This window comes from Cryptomeria japonica, chromosome 9, assembly GCF_030272615.1.
Source record: "Cryptomeria japonica chromosome 9, Sugi_1.0, whole genome shotgun sequence".
Taxonomy (NCBI): Eukaryota; Viridiplantae; Streptophyta; class Pinopsida; order Cupressales; family Cupressaceae; genus Cryptomeria; species Cryptomeria japonica.
The window spans coordinates 591,677,206-591,701,445 of NC_081413.1; the positions used below are offsets into that span (position 1 = coordinate 591,677,206).

Sequence of the window (24,240 nt, forward strand, 5' to 3'; positions counted from 1 at the left end):
TAGGCTTGAAGATGAAGTTCGCTCTCATAGGCCCGAACATGAAGTTCGCTCTCCCAGGTCAGCATATGAAGTTGATTTCAAATTGACACTTAACACTTCCTTGTTCACTCTTTTTCATTCCATCCATTCAAGTGCTTCAAATTATACTCAAGTTGCAGTCTGGGAATAAATTCGCTCTCCTTGGTTTGGGCATGAAATTCGCTCCCCTTGGCCGGCACATGAAGTTCCTTTCAACTCAAAATCATTCTTTCTAAAGATCAAACCAGCTCAAGGTAATGCTCTTATAAACAATATTGCAAAATCGCTCTTGATCTCATGCACATGAAATTTGCTCTTGGAGGCCATCACATGAAGTTCTCTCTCATAGGCCTGAAGATGAAGTTCGCTCTCATAGGCTCGAAGATGGAGTTCGCTCTCACATGAAGTGAATTTCTCATGAAGATTGCTCAAATTCAGAGGTAAAGGAAATGCTTTTCAAGAGGAGATCGCTCAAATTTACCATCTCCAGCAGCCTTTAATCAAAATCTCCATTAATTCGATCCCCTTAAATGGCTATCTCCAGCCTGCTCTCACCAACACCTTCCTTGATTCAATCTTCAGTCTAGCCCTTATGCCAATTGTTCATGTCTATGAGCAAAGGAAAGGTCGTATTTGCATCAAGGCAAAGAAACCTTTCAAGTGTCTTAATCGGCATTGACACCTTCAATTGCCTTCATCAAACAGATCAGGTTATTGACTTTTGTTTGCACAAGACAAAAAGTGTCGAACATATCACCTATATCCTCTAGCATTAATTCTCTGATTGAGAATCGATGATTTTCTCTTCATTTGTATTCTTTACCAAGACTGATCGGTATTTTGTGTTGATTTGTACAAATTCAAAGCATTCTTATCCTTACATAAACAAAATCTTCACTCCCAGATAGGTGATCAGAGCTTCATTTGTATTTGAGGATTTGATCAATCAAATTTTGCTTGCTTTCACCTTTCGAATCCTCCTTGATTTGGTGTTGCTTCCTTCTTTCTCCTGCAATTTCAACACCTTAAGTTACATTATCAACATTGAAAGCAAAAATGAAGGGTAATTAGATTCTGGAAATCAGAGAATTAATATAAAATCTGATAACTATTCTTATTTCCAGCCTTGACTCATACCATAGCCCTTTATTAAACTCAGATTTTACTTGATAGTGCCCATGTTAGCACAATTTCATCAACAACAGAAACAGAATTTGATAATTAAAAGCCCAGAAACGAATCATCCTAAGGCCATTATAATGTTCAAGACTCAACATATGTCTGATCCCAAACCTGCATTAAAGAGGTTAACTTAAATCAAGCTGAGGTTTGATGAAAATATCTTAGAAATCACAGCAAATGATGCTTCCAGGTCTGAGATTGCTCAGAAATTCATTTAAATTCGCCTTAATGCTTGATTAAATCTTTCTCTGCTTTCTGTTTTCTCTTCTTATGATCTGATAGGCAGATATTTGTCCTTGCTTACGCCTGCAATACTGGCTTCAATGCTTGGCAAGACCCCTTTTTATGTCTGATTTTGCCTTAATGTGGAATTAAATATCCAGTGTTTTATTTATGTGACACATCTTTGCTCAAAGGTCAGCTCCCTATCTTTTTAGAGCTACACCTTGCCTTATTGTTCAACGTGGACTAAAGGGGCTTAGGCATGTGATGAGGATGGTGAGGTGGATGCTCTCCCTTTAAAAATAAAATAAAAATGTCTTAAAAACTTTTTCCTTCATCTTAGAGTTTGGTGGGGCCCAATCAATGCTACGGTAGTAAAGGAAGTCAGAGGAAATAATATGCCTTAAAACAAGCTTTTAAAATCTCCATTTCAGATTTTGTGGGGTCCAGCATGTGTGAGAGGAATGTGAGGGAAGTGGTAAGGGAAGCTACTACGTGGGGAAAGAAGAGGAATGGTATGTTGGGGAAAGGGAGACATAAGGGTGTGGATGATGTAGGAGATACGTGGGGTAAGGAGGTTTAGGGAGGTAAAAGGGATTGGTGAAATGAGTTAGGATATATGGGGGAGTAAAATGGAACGGGAGGTATAAAGGGGTAATAAAAGGGTAAGGGGGTAGGGTGGTAGTTAAGGGAAAGGGTAGGCAAAGGGAAGTAGAAGGGTAAGGGGTGTGAGATGGAGGGTAGAGGATGTAGGTGTGAGTGTAGGTGAAGGGTAGTGGATGAGCATACTAAGATGGGAAGAGGATTAGGTAGGTGAAGGTAGGGAGGTGAATGAGATGGAAGGGGTAGTGGAGGTAAAGGTAAAGGTAGTGGTAGGTGTAAGTTAAGGATGTGGGATGGAAATTAGGAAATATAAGGCAGGTTATGTGGGTGAAGTGGGTTAGGATATGGGGATGGATGGAAGGGAGGGTAGATGGAGTATAGAAAGTTTGGTAGGTAGAGGATATTGAGTGAAATGGAAGGCAGCGACGAGAAGTGAAAATGGTGGTGGCAATGGTGAGGAATGGAAATGGGAGTGATCGGGTTTGGGCAGCCACTGACAAGACTGGGAGAAGTGGAAGGGATTATGCCTTGGCTAGGCAAAGGGAGTGTTGAACCTCACTTCATCTCAAAGAGAGAGACTTGGCCATCTTTTGAGCAGCTACAAACAAAAGGTTAATAGCAAAGACTCAACAACAACTAACAAAAAAAGCTAAGACGACTAACCTAGAAAGAGAAAAAGTGGGAGTCCCCATTTGCAATGGGGCGATGTGTGAATACCTCACAACACATACCATATAGTAATATACCAAAAACAAGTTCAAGTTCTAAATATGTTTGAGTCAAATACATATCGTAGAGTCTAGACCACAAAACAAATACAATCTCTGAAGTTTGAATACATATTAAGTTCAAGCTTTCATATCAACGAAAACTAGGAATGATAGATTGCGTCTATGACTAAAGCTTAAAAAACTCTGTTGCCGCTGAGTGGTTGCTGAAGTAGATGGTGTTGCAGCAGCTGCTGCTACTGCAATATCCTCAACAGGTGAGGAATCTGCCTCGTTTGGATCAGCAAACTCATCTCTTGCCTCCTCACGTCCTGCCACTTATGTCGCCCACTCAGCTGCCTCCCTCTCCATCTCAGCTAAGTGATTGTCGGTGAAAAATGGATCCACATCAACATCACCAGTAGCACCATCAGGTTCAGCAATCCAATCCGATGTAAATGGATCAATCTCATCTATGTCAAGTGCATCATATGAATTGTTACCTTGTACCCTCTTTTCATGCAATCGAAGGTTGTACCACACATATACAAGGTCATTCAAGCGCTTTTGAGTCAACCTATTGCGCTTTTTTGTGTGAATGGCCTCAAAGACACTCCAATCGCGCTCACAACCAGAAGCACTACAAGGTTGAGATAATATGCGGATTGCAAGCCTTTGAAGATTAGGCATTGTGGCACCATAATCTTCCCACTACAGATCTGTAAGGATAAAAATTGGCATTTATAACTTGGTAAAGATTTTTTATAAACTTTAAGATTGAAATAAATGGTAAAATAAATTTAAGAGCACATTTTTTTTTACCTGGCAGCGGGGTGTCTCTCTTACGAATACAAATAGGTGAAGAAAACAATGGCCCATCTTCCTTCTTGTATCTCTGCAACTCATCAGCAATGAGGTCTTGAATATTTTCATCAGCAACCAACCTCTCAATACATGTGTCGAGGCCAATTTGAACCTCTGCATCTATTTTGAAAGTATGGGAGAAAAAGAATTTGGGGTTCAAATAGTAGGTAGCAGCATGGATATGTTGGTGGAGTTGTCGGTTCCACCTTCGATCAATTATGCGCCATATGGGTTCATATTTGGTCCTGTCTAACCCATACAAGTGTTGAGTTGCCTCTTTGGCCTTATCCATGGCTTCATATAGATACCCTATGGGGTTTTTATCCCCATCCACCATCTGTAGAACCCTCACCAACGGTTCTGACAACTAGACATAACAAATTTGACAAAAATCAGCAAAGTGTAATATTAGAAAATTAAAAAATAAATCATCAATTGAAGTTTGAAGTTTGAACACTTACATTGATGATCTCCTCCATGAGTTTGGCAAATCTTTCTTAAAAAATGGCCTTCACGACCTTCTTTGCTTCAGGTTTCCTACAATAAGGGCTCTCCAACCATCTTTCACTCACAAACATCCTCTTCAGGTTGGGCAATGCATGTAATATGCTTTGTAAGTTGAGGAAATTAGTGGCAAAATGTGTGACTCTTGAACGCACAAGATCCTTACCATCAGTGTGTTGTCTCATAAGCTCCAAGACCCATGTGTGGTTATAGATGTACTTTGTGATTTCCCTTCCATCTTCAACCACATTCTTCACCCAACTAATTTTCCCTATGTCCTCAAGGAGCAAATCAAGGCAATGAGCAACACAAGGGCTCCAAAATAATGTCGGATGCCTAGCCTGTAGAAGTTTACTGGCTGCCACATATGCAGCTGCATTATCGGTCACAACCTGAACAACATATTGCACTCCTACTTCGGTCACCACCTCATCCAACATGTTGCACAAGGTTTCTGCATTCTTCATTTCATTTGAGGCATCAATTGATTTTAAAAATACCACCTATCCCCCTGAAGCACTAGAAAGTTGACGAGTGTCCTATTCCTACTATCTGCCCACCCATCAGATAAAATGGTGCAGCCATTCCTTTCCCAAATCCTCCTTTGTTGTTCAACTAGCTGATGTGTGCTTTGGACCTCATTCTACAATAATGGCCCACTCAACTCATAACGACTTGGGGACTTGAACCCCTTACTTGACATGGTCAATCCACTGACCAATTGTTCCCAATATGGACTATCAACAATACTAAATGGAATATTGTTGTAATACCAAAATCTAGCCAATACCACCTTTGTCTGCTGATGCACTTCCTTATTCCATGAAGTACCTAACAATCCAGGTTAAGCACCGGGAGTGGTACGAGGAATGAAAAAACTAGATGTATTGCTGCCCACCCCAATATGTTCTGACCCTGTAGAACTGATATCTCTCATTGGGGCTGCCATTGCCTCTGCTGTCCTCCTTTTTCTGCCTTCTTTTGCTCAAATTCTGAAAGCTTTGCTTTTGCCTCCCTTTGAACTTCTTAAGGACAATTGTCACATATCGTAATATTTTGTCCAGTGATCTGTGCAAGGTGATATTTGAGTTGGTGTATGCCACCGGTCATAGTTTTTGGTGCAATGGTTACAAATAACCTCTCCTGCCACTGCACCTGGTGTGCCATGTTTCCACAAAGGATCCCTCTTTCTACCACCACCTCTACTTGTACCACCTCTAGTTGCAAAAGCCATTGTCTTTTATAAAAATTCGAAAGAAACCTAGCAAAGCTGCAAAAGAGACCAAACATGGATCAATATAAAATTATAAATAAATTTATGTATTTTTAGTCTACAATCAAAAATATAAATTATTAAATAGTAATACTGTCACAAATGTGCAATCAGAATATTATTGCAAATTTGTGACAATATTATCATTAATAAAAAATATAGCAAAAACTATCACAAAAATTATTTCTATAATTAATCTTATAGAAAATAATAAATACTGTCCCAGACAATATAAATACTGTCACAGAAAATATAAAATTTATATTTTCTGTGACAGTATTTATATTGTCTGGGACAGTATTTTGAAATTTTCTATAAGATTAATTTAGAATTTTAGTCTATACTATATTATTTAGAATCAAAATATTAGAATTAATTAATATGCAAATAGTTATACTGGTATCAGAAGATTAATTAATTTTAGACCAAACTGGTATCATTAATCTGAAATGCAAATAGTTATACTATAACTATATATCAAAGTTCCCAGACTCGGACTCGGCAAGGCCGACTCGACTTGTGACTCGGCGAAATAAAAAAAACCCTTGAAATTTAGAGATTTTTAACGATTTAAAACTTGTTTCATGCACCCATTATTGAATAAAGCTTAAAGACACTATAACATCATCAAATAGAAGCTAATTTGATCACATACATAAACATACATCCATCACATGCGTAGAAATGTAATTGTAGTTGAAGGAAAATAAAAACATTCAAGATTTGGAAAGTTAACTGTTAAACTAAAAAAATTTAACAAACAGTTAACTTTCCAAATTTAACTGTTGAAAAGAGCTTGTGTTTGTTGTTTGTAATTAGGGCTGGCGGATTCCAATTGCCTTGGGCAACATTGGAATCCGCCTAAGGGGGCCAGCCCCTTCTCCAACATATAGGGCCAAGCCCCATACCTCTCGGCTCCACCTAAAAGGTCCCCACGCTACACCCAAACCCAACACGCCACCATGATAGGGCCGACCCTACCCATTTCGCTTAAAAGGAATTAAATAAATTAATATGTTTAAATTGCAAAGAAGGCCGACATGATTAGAAGTATTGCTACTCCTATAAATAAAGCATATACTTCACATAACATTCATCCATTCAGTTTTGCAAGAAGATGTGAAATATATTCTAAGGAAGCGAAATATATATTCAAGGCAGTTGATAACTGCGAACTACATTAAAGGGCAGCAGATCATTAATAGGAGACAACGAACTTCATCAAAGACAGCAGATCACCACCAAGAGATAGAGAACTCCATTGAAGACTCAAACAAACCCTATAGAAGGACTGCGAACTAGTTGAAAGGTGCAGCTACCCTTGTTACACACAGCAAGTCAGATTAGAAGGACTGCAAATCATGATCTCCATCAGCAAACTAATTGTGTAGACTTCTATGTCATCCTCCTTGTGACTACAACATCTATACTCCAGATAAGTGTGTAATTATCAGTTGAATTCAAAACCATAATCAGATCTGAGGATCTTTTTTGGCTGGGATTTTCCTCCTACGAGGTTTTCCCCGGGTAACTATGCTTTGTCTTTATGCATTCATTTCCTTTACTATGCTTAAATCTAGAAAACAATAAATCTAATTAACCTAGTTAGAAACTAATTCTGATTTTCTGAGTTTTATCCAATCTGAAAGTACTAAAATTAACAGTGTTCTTGTGTCATAGTGGCATAGTGCTTTATATTTGCTTGAGATCATTGTAGTAAGGTTGTTGAAAAGAGCTTCAATCTAATTTCTTGCAAACTTTGTGCTGGAAATATTGAAGATTGAATTAATATAGTTTAGTGTTAAGAGTTGAGAAGAGTTGCAAGATTGCGTGCTTGTGGTTGTTCCCATTTGAATTGGTTCGAAGGTACATCATACTTGCAGACTTTGTGTTGCCATATGTTGTGTAGTGTTCTCGTTTTATTATTATGAAAAAGGTAGATAGGATAGTGGGATCTTAAGACTTTGTGCTTTGTTTCTATTTTCCTGCCCTGGGGGAAGTGACCGAAGACTTTGAGCTTTCATGGAAACTTCACTTCCTTTTTGTTTAAGCATTCTTGTTGTGTCTTTAAGTTGTTGTATTTGTTATTAAAACTATTGTTTCTTTCCTAGGAAGAGGAAAGACTATCGTCTTTTCTGAAAAAAGAGAAAAGGACGTTGTTTCACCCAATTTAGATTAGTGTTTAGGTAGTAATAGTAGAAAAGGGGGAACCTTCCCTTAAATTAGGAGAGTTTTATACTCACGCGCTATGGTTGAAACCACAATTTTGCACATCTTCCCAGGTGTACAAAATTTTCAACCAACACTCTTGAGTTTCTCCCATGTTAAATCTTTTAGATCATATCATTTATGTCCAAGTGATGGTCCTACCATAGGGAAGCCTCCCCTTCTAGTTGATATATTGTTTTTTTTTTATCGGTGCTAGTTGATATATTGTTAATCAAACCTTAGTGTTGCTATTTATATCAATCAGCCCAAAATACTTGTTCATACCAATCAACCAGGTTTCTGTTGCATCTCCTCCACTTGTCCCATCATATTTTGGTTTTGCATTTTCTTCAATTCTTGAATTAAGGGATCCTTCCTCTCATTTCCACGTTGTTCCATAGCTTATGGATTGAGAATGGGTGTTTGGGAGTTATCTCCATGATTAGAATCTGAGGGTTCTTGTTCATTTTTCAATGCCCAAACCATGTTATGGTTTGTTCCCTGTTCTCTTTGCTTTGAAAATCCCTCTATCTAGCGCTCTGTTGATGGGTGTTTAATGACCACACCAACACATAATAAAAATGCCAAAGACAGTGTTAGAATTATCATGTATTAGCTAATAATTCTTTATTTAATTATTAGTCTATTATCCTCTACACTTAAGCTAAACTTAGGCATTTAATAATATTGTAGGTATTTAATAATTATTCTAATTATTAAATACACATTATCCCTTTAGGGTTTCTTTAGGGTTGCACAACTTTAGCGTCGCATAATCTCTTTTTATAAGGATTGTATTGTATTTCTTTTTTCATTCCCTCTCTGAATGATAATCTTTTTCTTCAGAGCCTTTTTTTTTTTGGCCTCCATTCTTCTCTTATGACAGGTATTTTTCTTGCAGGTGTTCTTGGGATCTCTGAAGTTGTATTTCTCAACTTCTTCATGGTATCAGAGCCTTCATCTGCTGCTACTTGTTCTTGATTTTTCAGAAGAATTTTTGGAGGCTAGGGTTTCAGATTTTTATTTTATTTTTTTTAATCTGGGGTGCTTCTTTGTTTCTGGGCATTTTGAGCTCAAATGGACCTCACCGTTGAGCTCAGAACACCTAAAAACCCCCATTTTCATATAGAATTTGTCCAATTTGGACAATTTTGGCTCTGGAATTTTTTTGGGTTTCTTTTGCCCTTTTTTGGGCTCGCATTTCGAGAAAAATCCAAATTAAAAAAAAAAAATTTGGGCAGTTTAACGACATGCCCAAACCGTTGTCTCCAAAATGGCTTGCTGTCGACGATGGTTTACTAACCATCACGGCCAGCCTTCGACGGTCTACTCCCCGCTACCGGCAGCGGCAACCGCCATTGCCGCAACAGTAACTATCAGCGGTTTGTTCACCGCCACCGCCGCCGACCGACCCACCACCACCGCCCAGCCAACACCGTCGCTCGGCCAACATTGCCGCTCGACCACCACCGCTGCCTAGCCCACCTGCCACCTCCGCCTAGTCACCACTCCTGGCTCCTCTTGAAAGCCTTTTTTGATAGGGGGGTCGTTTTTTTGCCATAACTTGGGCAAACGAAGTCGGATTTTGGCAAACAAATAGGCGTCAGAAATCTCTTTCCGATCTCTCTTCAGATCTAGAGGTTTGATCTTTTGTTTTTGTTCTTTTGATGTCTTTTTTTGACGTCAAAGCCAGAAGTTATTTTTTGCACTCCAGGAGACATATCTTGAGCATCCAGACTCCTTTTTTGGCACACGAGGTATCGTTGGAAAGCTGGTTCTGTGCACTTTCCAGTGGTATGGGTCTTGTTTCCAGATTTTGCTCCAGGTACATTTTATTCAGTGTTTTTGCATTTATGCACTCTGGTAAATATCTTGGATGTTTTAGCTCCTGGGATCCTTTTCTTTGTGTGGGATGACTCTTCTTTGGCTATTATTTCTGTATTTCCAGCCTTTTGTCTTCTTTGAGCAATGTATACATCATTTTGTAAGCATTTTCCTTTTTGCAAATGCACTGAGATAAAGTGCCACTATGCTTTGCATGTATTATGGGATCTTGCACATCTTGTGCCTTATTGTACTCGCACTTCATTATAAAGTGCCATGGGGGGGTTTGATGTTTGCCTTTGTTTACCATCTACCTTTGTCAAGTGAGTGTTCCTTCCACGACATTAGCCTCATGATGTGTGTCAAGTGAGTGTTCCTTCCACGACACTAGCCTTTATATGTGTTTTTACTTTCTACTGCACTCTCGATGTTCCTGGTTCTTCGTCATGTAGTTTTTCAGTTTTAGTGTACCTATCACCTCTCCCTTGTCAGCATTATGGGGGGTTTCTCTTGTTGGTTGTTGGTTCTAATGCTTCCTTGGTTCGTTGGAGTGAGCTATGTATTAAGTATTTGTTCCTATGTATGAGGCAGATGTAGTGGCTGGTTACCTATGCATTTCGGTGAGATGGATCATTTACCATATGGACACTCTTTCATTCCTATTTTTGGAGGCAACCTTCCATCTTCGATTGATCAACTCTTCAAACTTTGGTGCTTTTTCCATCTGTATCTTCGAGTTCAGTTGTTTGCCTTTGTTTGCCATCTGATTCAAGTAGTGTTATTTGAGGGCACTCGTGCAGATTACCGTCTTCTCTACCTGATCATCTTCTATTTCAATGGAGGTTCTTCAGGTCGACAATTATTCTTCAACAGTGTTTGCAGCTTCATGCTTCAGTGGTGTTCTTCATGTTCATCCTTTGTTCCTTTTTTCTGGGACATTCTCTTGTTTGGAGGCTTCTTCAGTCCTTCACTTGTATTTCTCTCTTTAGGAGAGGAGTTTTTCCCATGAGGTTTTCTCCTTTTCTCTAGTTGTGAGAGATTGTTTGTACTTGGGTACCTCATCATGCCTAGTTGCCAGGACCCATTGTTACTTTCATGCATTTTGTTTACATGCATTTTTTAATCCTTAGTTGTTTTTAGCTACTCCCTAAGTTCATCTTAAGGGGGGGTGTTAGAGTTAACATGTATTAGCTAATAATTATTTATTTAATTCTATTATCCTCTACACTTAAGCTAAATTTAGGCATTTAATAATATTGTAGGTATTTAATAATTATTAAATACATATTATCCCTTTAGGGTTTCTTTAGGTTTGCACAACTTTAGGGTTGCATAGTCTCCTTTTATAAGGATTTTATTGTATTTCTTTTTTCATTCCCTCTCTGAATGAAAATCTTTTTCTTCAGAGCCATTATTGTTTTTTTGCCTCTATTCTTCTCTTGTGACAGGTATTTTGCTTGCAAGTGTTCTTGGGATCTCTGAAGTTGTATTTCTCAACTTCTTCACACACTATATCCTCTCTTGAGCAAAATCGCCTTCTATGCTAAGATTGCAAAAGTTCATAAAAGTGATTCCAAGGTTCCTACACGAACTTGTGACTTTATGACGGATATATCTCGTTTGGTATGATGTGTGATGTTAATCCAAGGGGGACTTATGCTTTTGTTGTTCGTCATTTCTCTTGATTCTATGGCTGGAACTTCATCATCGGATATTGCAAGATTGTGATGCTTTTTCCTTAAACGGACTTAACTGGAATTGAAAAAAAGGATAAAAGGGAAAAGGTTAAGAAGTTCTAATCTACTCCTAGGGACAATGAGGGTAATGGATCATACTCTAATGGAAAAATTCCCAGTAACCAGGTCCTTCTTTGCCATGGTCAACAACAACTGCATGGCAACTGGTGCAATGTTCCAAGGATTATGCAAAGAGTTTGCATATCACAATGAACACTGTAGATGTATAAAAATGACCATATTCCTAAATGAATATTTTATGTTCATTTCTCTATTTAATTAAATTACCCGTATTCCTCTATTTAATTAAGTAAATTACTCAATTAAATTCACTATACCCATTTAATGAATAAATCATTTTATTCAATTAAATCCCTTCTATCCACTTTTAATTAAATTCAAATTTAATTAAATAGTTGTCCTAAATTGAATAAATCTAATTTATTTAATTTCCCCAAATTACAACCAAATTGAATTAAATTAACTTTATTTCAATTAAATCCTATTATCCCTCCATCCACTTGCATTTTCCTACATCTCCCACTTGCTTCCTAAACCCCTTCCTAATTTCTTCTAGACCCTTCTAATCACTTCTAAATTAACCTAACCCATCTTCTAAACTTTGTCACATCCCTAAACAAAGGGAAGTCACTTCTCAAACCCTTAAAGTCTTTGATAACCATTAAAGGCTTCAAGTCTTCAACCACTTAATTTTCCAAAGTCTCCCAAACCATTAATGGTTAACTCAACCCTCTAGCATGATTAGAGACTTTCTCTAAACTCAACCTCCATGTAACCCAAGGGTCTCATCAAGCATTCATTGCTTTGACCATGGTTATCCCTTAATCATTTGCACAAGAGTTTATCCTTGGATTAAAACTTAATCCAATGGGTAATCTTAGCTTAAGCTTGACCCTTACCCTCTAGATAACCATAAGGTCTTCTCAAGCATTTAATGCCTCCAACCCCTTCTCTCAACCCAACCCTATGTTGACATTTGTCACCATTTCATTGGTGCAAATTGCAAACATGGATTCCCAACTTTCAAACTCAACCCTTGATCAACCCTTTCAATCCTGACCATCCATTGCCCTATTTTTGCTATAAATAGAGCTCTCATCCCTCCATTTTGATGATCCAAGTTTGTAGTATCATACTTATGCTCAAATACATTCAAGCTTTCATTTCATATATGCTCATCATTTTAGCCTCTCTTTTAACTAGGAATTAGTCTAAATATGCATGTTTAGAATTAATTCTATTATCATTAGCTTAAATCATTAACTAATATAGTATGCTAGGATAGTATTTGTTTACTAATCTTGTCATCTTATAGCTAGTTTATTGCATTTCTAGAATCATGCATAGCTTAGGATGCATCTCATATTAAATCAACAAAAAGCATCCCTCGTTCTTGCATTTGCCATCCCTAAACCATTTTGCTCAGTGATCTGAGAGCAAAAATGTTGGTTTGAGGGACCATGTAAGATAGAGAACCATGGGACCCACCTTGGGAAGCTGAGTGATACTTCATTACTCTATAGCTTGCACCAAGAAGTCCTGTGGGTGTGTGAGCAAGGCTCCATAGAACTCGGTTTTTCACATTTTGAGTTCTATCGACCCGCTTTTCCCGCATACAAACACCATCATAACGAACAATGTACATTCCATGATAGAAGTTGAGCATCCATATAAAAAAGGTTTAGGCTAACTTTACACTACAAGTAGAAATCATCTAAGTGCAAAAATTATGAACCATTGAAATTCATCAAACATTGTTACATTCTCCATTAACATCAATGCACTTCTAACAATTTGAGAAATTGGAAGAACATCATGCAACAAATTGAAATAAACATGAATCCACCATATCTTCAATGAAATCAAATTTTATTTCTCCAAGTCTTATAACAATGTCTTCTCCTTCTCCTACTCTACTTCTATTCTAATTAGCAAGAGCTCTCTATTTCTAATGAACGGTCTAATGATTTACAAATGAGAAGGCATGGGCCTTTTATAGAGATCCTTCCACAAATGAACAACCAAGATTGATTTGCAATCAAGGGCCGATATTACAAGATGGAACCCTAATTAGGGTTTACTAACAATAGCTTATGTGGCACAAAAAAGTGGGGCAAGTCGACCAATGAGAAAATTACATTTGGGGAAACTTGTCCTTCTTTCGAATATAAACCAATAATAAAATATTATCAGCACCTTCTAGAAGCTCTCTTGGATAAGTCGGGTTCATTGAATCTGGTCACGTCGACTTGGAGACATTTAATTGGTTGGAGAAGTTGAGGGCTGCGGCTAAACTGGCTCCAAAACCGCATTTCAATAACATGAAATTTTTCAAAAATTACAGATCATTGATTGTGATCAGCAGCTTTGATTTTAAGAATTTTTTTGGAAAAGTCAATAACACGAGTTTTATAACCCCTTTTGGAGCTAGTTTAGCCTCGTCTGAAGGTGAGTAGGTGCCATGTCAGCATGTTGGGTGCTATGTAGACTCGGTAACTTGTCTTGAAGGATGAATCAAACGAGTTCTTGTATCTCCTTTTGCTAGGGTACATTTCAAATTCTATAAAATGAGAAGCAAAAAAATTAATAGCAAAAAATTATACATAAGAATTAGGGCACAAGTTCTAGAGAGGGAAGCGACATTGATTGTAGTAAAAAGCAAAAGCACTCCTGTTAAGGTATTTTTAGTTTTCAGTCAGTCATTATGAGGGGTGCCACAAGTCATTAAATAGTCTCAAACTAGTTTTAATTTTCTGATCATCCTTTTTCCTTTCCTCGTTTCAAGTTGCCCTACAAGCCTAGTTAATGGATTGCTTCACTACATATAATTGTCAGGAAATTCAAATCATGTTTCATAACCATGTATGAGGAGTAAAATCATAGAACTGATCTGAAGTCTCTAGTATCAGAGCACAGTTTATCAAAGAATGAATGGAATTGCTTTGTGGAGGTTATAGAAGGTTCCAAGTGGTGGAAAGATTAACAAAGGAGTGGAGCATCTACATTTTTGGATCTGATTTTAGTGTTTAGATTATTTAAACAGCACCTCACAAAGAAAGGAATTGTCCTGAAATTGGATTTCCATTTAGATAAGAGTGAGATACAGGTTCTGTTTATTTTATTTAGGCTTATTAATTTCACAAACAATGTGTATCCAGTGCTTAATATATGTGCATAATCACCACTTGCCCACAAATATGCTTATACCAATTTCGAGGCCTCTCAAGAAAGCATATCTTTTGATAGTGAATACAAATGTTCATAGCATATCCAAGCAAAGTGCATCTGTTACACAAAACAAAAGTTCTATTGTAGAGATTTATTTTACTTCTATAATGGGAGTATTTGCTTCCATTTTAATGATGACCATAGTCTTCCTTTCTCGATAATTTTGTGTAATTTTATTTCATAGATTGGTTAACGTAAGCGATTTTCAATAGTCACAATAATTTGATTTCTCATATTTTTCCTTGGATAGCAGAACTTTTTGGAGCAAAAGGCATACCCATTGCTGAAGGGCTGTGGTGAATTTTTGTTGGACTGGTTAGTGGAGTATCCCAAAGGTGTCCTTGTGACCAATCCATCAACTTCTCCAGAACACCTGTTCATTGCTCCAGATGGTCAACAGGCTAGTGTAAGCTATGCAACTGCAATGGACATGGCTATCATAAAAGAAATATTTATAGCCACAATATCTGCGGCTGAGGTATTTTTGTGCTATTGGGTGATCTGTGTTTTAATTTTTGCATATATTCTGCATTAGTAGAATGTCCAAAGTGTTGATGGGACTGTTTTTGAGCACTGATAATGATTTATTTGTTTCCGCAGGTTTTAGGAAACACAAGTGATGATTTAATTCAAAAAATGAAGGTTGCACTACCAAATCTTTTTCCGCCGAAGGTTTCCCAAGATGGTTCTTTAATGGAATGGGTAAGACAATTAACGTTAAGTTACTGAATAGAAATATATGCATTTGAATATACTTTTGCAAAATGTGAAATGTGTTAGATTTGAATGTTATTTTCTTTATTCATTAGATGCTTGATAGGAGTGTGACTATTGATGTGCAGTTCTTCGGAAACATGTCCCTTCATTCTCGTAGAACGAAATGCGGCTGTAGATTATTGTACAATTTATTGTCATTCTCTATAATACTATATATCTATCGTAAGCATTTTCAAAGCTATGGTTGCAAACCAATCACTGATCTATAATATTCTATGTTTTAGTGATCATAAACATTGCCAGACTATAGGAGCAAGTATTTTTTATGGTTCTGTTAGCTTAGGAATTTTTGCACTCCAGCTCCATATTGATCAGAGGTCAAGAATGAAATGGGCTAGCCCTAAATGAAAAATGACGATGTCTGGAGAAATTGAAAAGCTTGTTTGTTGCAAAGTTACTTTTCATCACAAAGTTTCTAATTAAAGATGACACACGATGTATGAAAATAGTTATTGGTGGCAAGAATGCAACAAATTGTATGATCAGACAAATCCTATGTGATTGACTGTCCAAAATATAATTTCAACTCATGAAACACTTAACAAATGTAATAAACGTATCCATCATTATGATACTTGTGTGCCAATTACTTGCCAAAATACATCCACTTATTTTCACAATACTGATTTATACAACAAATATGAAAGATACCACTATTGAATGGATGCATTTACAACTTATATTTTTATTTATAGGTATTAGGAAGGAATAGGTGTTCACAGAAAATTATATATCAAACCAAAGAGTCTTCTGGAAACAGTGATAATTGACTGGTTTTAACAGAACATCATAAATGAAATCAATGAATCTTCTGGTTCCAATCTATTCGTTGTTTTTAGTTTATAGTTGTCTTGGGGAGTTTGTCCTCAAATGGTCAGCTAATACCCATATCAGAAGCGAACTTTTAAACAGTTTATTTTTCACACACTGCTTACAAAAGCTTATTTTGTTATAGTTTTTAGTTTTCTTGGGGATCTAATCCTTGAATCAGCAGCTAAGATACACCCATATCATAAGCTAATTTCATATGGAACATGAAATCCTTGCTTCTTTTCTGGTAGGTATGGTCACAAGAAAATTGTTTGATCTTTTGTCCATCAAAATAAACTGTCAAAGAAGTGGCAAAGTAGCTATTGCAACCGAAATGGGCATTCATGACCATCACTTTGTTAAACATGTATCCTATCACACAAAGAAGTGGCAAAGTAGCTATGGCAACCGAAATGGGCATTCATGACCATCACTTCGTTAAACATGTATCCTATCACACATAGTATTGTAATTTTGGAAACTCAAATATAGCTAACAAACACTATTGCTTGTAACCTTATCTCCTTATTAGCTTGCTTGTCTGGTGGAAAATATCTTAATGTATGTTGTGCATTTTATACCGTGGCAAATAGGTAGTTGTGTGATATACATAGTTCTACAAGTATGTTTATAATTTAGACTAGCAATCTTTGTCAAAAGTTCATGGAAAGGATTTACGTTTTGGTGAATTCATTCAGCAACTCTATTTATGCACCTACTTATTTTCTGAGGAGAAGCCTTGATTAAGATGCTTATTGTCAACAATAATCTGTTTAGGAGGTTGCACATGCTTCTAGTTATTCTACAACTTTTTTTAAAGAATTCAAGCAAGTAAAAAAAACACACACCAGATAATGAAATTGTTTGTTCCTATCATTCCTTTTCCTTGGTTTCTAGCATCTATCTTCTATAATGAATGTTTAATAGAATTTAAATGTGAGAAATTGCTTAATACATGTTTCAAATACTCTATATATCAATTCAGTGTTTTACCAGATGTATATTGTAATGAATTTGTCAGGCACAAGATTTTCAGGATCCAGAAGTGCAGCATCGACATATGTCACATCTGTTTGGGCTCTATCCAGGTCACACAATAACAATGGAGTCCACCCCAGAATTGTGCAAAGCTGCTATTCGTAGCTTGTTTAAAAGAGGTCTGAAATCAAAACTTGTTTGTGTAAATTGCTTTTTTTTCAATTTAACTTAAAGTTTGACTTTGTATCATAGTATCTCTGGATAAGTAAAATAGGATTTCATTTGTTTCCTGAATGGTATTTAGCTATTACAACAAGTGAATATTTTACAACAGGAATAGTAATGAAAATTACAAGCCTCGTCCATGTCTTAACTTTTAAGTATAGACTGTGAAGTCTATTTTATCCATTTTTGGTGGAAGTTTTGAGGATATCTTCTGAAATTGGCCGTAAGTTACATGGCTACAAGTCTAGAGTTAAGACCATTCTTCTCCTTCCACATTTTATTAATAATTACTGTTTGCACTAGTCCCAGAAATTACTGCGCTTCCTTCATCTTAGTTTTGTTAGGTTCTAGCTGTGTCAAAAAGGAATGACAAGCTTTTTGCACTCTTGTTATTTTTCACTATTCATTATAACCTCTGGTGGCTATTAGTATATTATCATATCAAATCCTGGTTAGCGGCTCTTGATCTCTCTGACTACAATGCTGTATGATCAGGAGAGGATGGACCAGGATGGTCAACAGTATGGAAGATTGCACTTTGGGCACGTCTTCTTGACAGTGACCATGCATATCGAATGGTCAAGAAACTCATTACTTTGGTGGATCCTAGTAATGAAGAAAGGTTTGAAGGTGCGCCTTATGCAAACTTATTTGAAGGTGGGCTTTATGCAAACTTATTTACGGCACACCCACCTTTTCAAATTGATGCAAATTTTGGGTAACAAACTTAACCCATTCATTGCTATCCCTTTTTCAAATGAAGTTGACAAAGTAGAATGGAAGATAACTTTTCCTAACTTGTCATTAGCATTAAAGCAGTAGATGAAACTTATTGGAATTTATAAGATTTTCTATTCTTTATAACATAGGCTGCTAGTACACAGATCTGAATGCATGTCTATCGATTACATATCTTCTGCCAGGTTCGCATCTGCCATTGCAGAAATACTAATTCAAAGCGATGAAAGAAACCTTTTCTTGCTACCTGCATTACCCAGAGATAAGTGGCCTAGTGGGTGTGTAAGCGGGTTGAAGGCTAGAGGCCATACAAATGTTGCAATCTGCTGGAGAGAAGGGGAATTGCATGAAGTTGGTCTAGTTGTGCATAATCATAGTTCACCCAAAAATTTGCATTACAATGGGATGAGTGTGACAGTTGAATTGTCTGTGGGCTATGTCCACACATTTAATCGAGATCTCAAGATGGTTAGATCACTCTCACTATTAGGCACAAAGAAAATATCACAATCTTCATGTTCCATCAGCTGAGTGTAAATTTGTATGATTTTAAACTTTTAAATTTTTAGGATGACTGTAATATCATGCATTTGACTTTTTCCTCTTCTATTTTTGGGTGGTCCATAGTTTGGCCAATTCCCTCTACCAACCTATGGGATCACCAAGCTCCAACACTCTACCCACTGTTGGCACCATCATCAACTTCAACTATATGCGTGGAGGCAAAGATAGGTTTCTGATGTGTAATTGTTAAAGAATTGTGTTCACTTTGAGTATCTTTTGAAGCATAATGTTTTAGCAATATATATGAGAGTTTTTATTTATTTTTTAAAATTTATGCATTAATTTGTTGGGGGGTCTATTGGGGACTCCACCCTTGAGAGATAAACAGATACATAAAGAGCATAACAATAATTCAATTTAACATATGTACAACATGCACAACAGAAACATAAAAAATGTAGGAATGTATGACTACCTAACAGCAACATTGATGACCTGACTTCCATCAAATCCTTCACAAGCAAAAAATATCTCACTTGCTATAGACAGAGAGCAATCCCTTAACAAAAACCAATCCTCCATCAAAAACATCCATGGAAATCCTACAGATGACAACAAAAAAATGTAATTGCAGCCACTGAATCAGTAGACTTCCCATTGCTCCTTGCCTACATTACCATCAACTTCCTAGTTCACCACCTCTTCAACCCAAACAACATTCCATGGGTCACCACCTGATTCTTGGTATTCTTGATAAGCCCCAACCAAGGAAGGGAAGCATACTTCTATGCTCACTTTCCATCTATGCCACTCTTGGTGAATAGAGCCGCCACAAAAACTAGGAATTGTGTAGTCACTGCGTACTTCCAGTTGCTCCTGATTGTGTGTCATTCTAGCCAAAACCTTACCTAAATCATTGCAATAGAACTTAAGCAATCATAACTCACACCACACTTCATCTAGCACCACATTCTCTATGCCCTTGGTAATAGGAGAATTCACACTCAACCCTTTCCATCTTTTCAATATCTTTAGGCTCCATAAAATTGACACCTTCCACATCATTTGCCAACTCCATGTCTTCAAATTGGTTTAGAAGAAAGATTCAAAGCAACTAGAGCTACATGTTTGCATTCAAGTACCACTATAGCCATTTTTTTTTGATAAAATCACCTCTTATGAAATCCTTCTAGTTAGGTTCTCATGTTAATCCCAAATCCATCTCGCTTAATACTCTTTTGAGAAACCTTAGTACAACAATATTATCACAAGCAAAAATTAACTTCAGACATTGGTCTACCATTTTCCTTTATGCTTGGGTCCTTGAGCTCTTTGGACATGCCCAGTGTATGATGAGAGTTTTAATCAAAATAAAGTTGACTTATTTTTCTAAGGTCAACTATGTATAATTTATTATAGAATAAGATAATGGAATAGATGTCTTGTCTCTATTGAAATTACTTAAATATTTGCTATTCCTTGTTCCATGATTTTGACCTTTGGTGTGGGTGATGATAATTCTAGCTTTTGTTGCTAGACACCCTTTGGGGAAATGCATTGGCAATTTGAAACCAATGCACAAAACTAAATTGCTATAATTTAGATTGCAAGTCAATTGAATTGTTATATGAGATTTTATGGAAACGGCTTATCCTTGTAGCCAACGTAAATGATGCATGATTTCTCTTCGTAGTGCTTGTGTTATCACATGATTGTAAGGTCTTGCATGTATGTTCAAAATCTTTAATAACAAATTACTTGACAAAGCAATAGATAAATGCAAGGAATTAGTAGATGGCACAAGATTTTAGTTTAAATAAAGGTCGAAAGATGCCTTATATATTATAAGGCATGGTTTGTACATAAACAACCATATCAATAGAAATCAACATAATTTATTGCACAAAAGAACCTTAAAGCTTGAATTTTGCCAAAGTTTGCTCCTATTAATGGATATGCATTTTTGTTTGTTTCTTTATTTTATTCTTTTAGATTGCAGGAATCAACTAGACCCCCTTTAAACATGGTAATTCTTTTTCACATGATCGGTGACGTTGGCATGACATTGTTACGAGAGGCTTTGATTGTCCAACCTATTTCCCTTAGTTTCAAACATTCCCCCATTAGCATTCTTGGATATTGTTTGGGTTTGTGTAATGACAAAGAATAATATTGTTAGTTCTTCTAGTCTCATTGTTACCCCTCACATGTGATAGCCCTACTCGATCTTCATAAAGGAATCTTTCTCTCGATCTTATTTATATTTTTGTTGTCTAATTGTTTGAGGTTTAATCATCTTAAGTATATCACTTCTAGCTTTGTTAACCTTTCTTTTGTACATTGAATATAATTATTTTTAATAAGCTAGGGTCTTTTAACCCTAGCATTCTTTTCTAATTGACTATAATTTTAGAGTCCCCTTAGCCAATAATAGTTATTTATGAACATTATTATTATTGTTATCACTCAGATTGCACCTTGGCTAAATGCTCCATTTTGCCATCTAATGAAACATGGAATCAATTTCGGAGATATGGGTTGCCTACAAGTTAGAGTGAATCTCTTGAGCGGGTTGGTTCTGTAAGACCAAGAAGTAAACTAGTGTGATTCAATAGTAGGCCAACTACAAACACCTAAGAAACACACTAAATCAAAATCTCAACAATTAGACTATGTATGCAATGCAAGAAATCAAATGAAAACAAGCAATTATACCTTCATTGTTTACCTCTATTGTTCTTCTTCACTTTTGAGTATTGGTAGTATGCTACTCTCAAAATTATACTGTAGCACTATTTCAGCAACGTGATTGCAGAAAGCTCAAAGACAAGGGTTGCTCATGATTGATGATGAAGGTTGCTTGTATAGATTTTTATATCAATCAATGGTGGTGATCTAATGAGATTGATTAAAGATAAATGGATGAGGTTCAATGAGGAGACTTGATTAGGAGATAATTGATTCCATGATTGAAAAAGCTAAATTAATTAATGAGTTGAATTCAAAGTGAGTGTTAGTTGAGAGGTGGATGTGAAGGGATAATTAGCATGAAATAATTTAAATTATTTAATTGTGTGCAAGAGAAGAATAAATAAATAAAATAATTATTTTATTTTTTTGGAAGAGATATGTTTGGAAAAGTGAATAATTAAATAGATTAAAAAAATTATTTAATTATAGAACTTATTTAGCTAATTAAACAAATCAATTTAATTATGAGAAAGTGGAAGAATAGAATTAATTAAATAATTAATATGCACTAGATAAAGTGATTAAAACAATTAAATAATGAAGATTATTTAAAATACTTTTTCAAGAAAGAATTAATTTTGTAATAAAAGATTTAATTAATATTGGAAGAAAATTAAAATAATTAAATATTTAAAAATTATTTTAATTAGAAAAAAAAAGGAAAATTGATATTTGAATTTCATTTAGAAAAATAAAGTTAGTTTAATTAAATAATTAAAATCAATTAATTAATGAATTAAGAAGGAAAATTAATAATAATGTTGTTTGCAAGTTGTGGACATTTTTAGTGTCTAAAGTTTGCCCCTCTTTGATACAATGTGCCTTTAGCATTGTTTCAAAGAAAAATTTTAAAAATGTGAAGTCATTCTTACCCCCATTGTGCCCTGATGGAATGTAGGATGGAGGTAGGATGCCCCCTCAAGAGATTGCTTGTGCATTAAAGACATGAATGATCTCTCAAAAGAAGATTTATGTTAGATGAAAGATGAAAGATGATGAAAAAATTGTTAGTAAGAAGTGGATAATTTTAGTTCATGGTAGACAAAGGTTGATTGATATTAGATACAAATATGCTCAATGGATTAGATATAATAGATAGCATGAGATTGATTTGCAAACTGATTGATTGATTGGTTGATTGATTCGATATTGATTGATTGAGTATTGATTGATAGGATGTCAATACAACTTTTATTGTACTTTCACTAGTGCACAGATATCATTACAAAGCATTTTTATTTTGCAAATGGATATATTTTCACCAAGGTATAGAAAGAACAAGGTGATGATACTATCCCTTTGCATAGACAAACATGTTGTAGACAAGGAGAGTCCTGACTCATAGTAGTGATGATAGAATCTTGTCAGTATATGTGAGGAAGTAACCACATAGCAAGATAGTCTCGATGCAAGAAAACATTCACTAATACATTTGGCCTAAAATTCCGATGGAGAAGGTATATTGTGACCAAATTTGAATTTTTTTTGAAAAATTCCCCGCATTCGTCAGAATTCCAACGATAATTCAACATTTGGTTTCGACAGAGAAGGAATTGGCAATGAAATTTGTGTTTTTTTAGAAAAAGTGCCCACGTTCGTTGAAATTCCGATGACTACAGGCATTACTTTAAAAAAAAAAGACCAAGACATTTGATAAACATTATTCCCACCTCTTCGTCCCGTCGACCTCTGCGATCACAAAAAAATTGGGGCAAATTGACAGAAAATAGAACTTAGTCATTCTCACGTTGTCGTCCCCAACAATGTAATAATGGGCGGGTTTGGCTTAAACATACATTCCCGTCCGTTCCATTCAAATGAACAATCGTTAACATTCGAATTCGAATTATTCCTGCCCATAAGTCTTATCATATGGAACAAATAGGTTTCCATCCATATCAATGTTTATTTCCACCGCACTCCCTGCTTGTGCCAATATGGGAGCTTTTGGACAGGTAGACATCTATCAAACCATAACATAAGGGCTTTTACTGTCAAACATGCTCTGGGAAATTTTATTATAGTCGGAAATGCTCTGACAAACATTTATGCGCAAAATGTGGAACCATCAATGAGGCACGTGAACCGTTTGACAGAATGCCTCCAAGCAATGTCGGCTCATGGAATGCTATGATTGCAGGATATGCACAGGATGAGTTTACTGAAAAGTGTCCAGATGCTTTCAACCAAATGCAAGTAGCAAGTGTAAAGCTCTGTCAACATCCCCCAGCCTATGCGAAAATAGGAGCTTTGGAATAGGGTGTGGACGTCCATCACAAGATAAACAATACATGAATTTTATTAGTTGGTGTAGCTGCAATTGCCCTGGCAGTCATGTATGCAAAATGTGTGAGATGAGATAAGACACGCCGACTGTTTGACAAAATGCCTCAGAGAAATTGCTCCCATAAAACACCTGATTATAGGATATGAACATAATGGGTTTGTGGGAAAGGCTTTAGAGACTTTCAATTAAATGTGATTGTCAGGTATAAAGCTTTGCTAGTATCCTCCCAGCCTGTGCTAAATTGGAAGTTTTGGAACAAGGTATGAACATCTATCATAGGATAAATAATAGAGGAATTTTGTCACATGTTGTAGCTACAATTGCCAGGGTACATATTTTAAAGATGTTTTATATCATAGATAATTGTAGTTAAAATTCACTGTGCCAACTATTGAAGAATATTTGAGATTAAGAAGGTTTATCATAAATGATGAAATGCTTAGGTTGAAATTGATGAAATTTTTATTTTGTCAATGTTTATTATGTGTGAGATTTGTCATGTCATTAAATTGTAATCATCTATGTTCAAGCTAAAGTTATCATTCTAAAGTTAGATAATAATTATTCATTTAATTATGTTTATAATGATTTCTTATATCATTTCTCTTGTCATCATATGACAACTCTTCATTTTTAGTGTGATTTTTCCTTCCACTACCATTCCATTCTATTCCCTCTTACTTCTCACCCTCTTTAGACATCCTCTATTCTTCCCATGTTTCTCATACCACATCCAAACCTTCAATACACTAATGAAGTAGTTTGATCAACTTAAGAAAA

The 24,240-nt window shown here is 36.0% G+C and overlaps 1 protein-coding gene across 2 annotated transcripts in view; it reads left to right on the top strand.

The window, feature by feature from the left end:
• Positions 1 to 24,240, top strand: part of LOC131071843 (alpha-L-fucosidase 2) — a 146,833-nt gene that overhangs the window by 95,658 nt on the left and 26,935 nt on the right. The window contains exons 6-10 of one of the 2 annotated variants that reach the window (XM_058007803.2): positions 14,644 to 14,868; positions 14,991 to 15,092; positions 16,999 to 17,134; positions 17,676 to 17,898; positions 18,104 to 18,752. In XM_058007803.2, the coding sequence (XP_057863786.2) occupies positions 14,644 to 14,868; positions 14,991 to 15,092; positions 16,999 to 17,134; positions 17,676 to 17,898; positions 18,104 to 18,449 (1,032 nt within the window). In that variant the 3' untranslated portion in view covers positions 18,450 to 18,752. Of the gene's footprint in view, positions 1 to 14,643; positions 14,869 to 14,990; positions 15,093 to 16,998; positions 17,135 to 17,675; positions 17,899 to 18,103; positions 18,753 to 24,240 lie in introns of those variants that run through there. The other variant, XM_058007804.2, reaches the window with a different exon arrangement.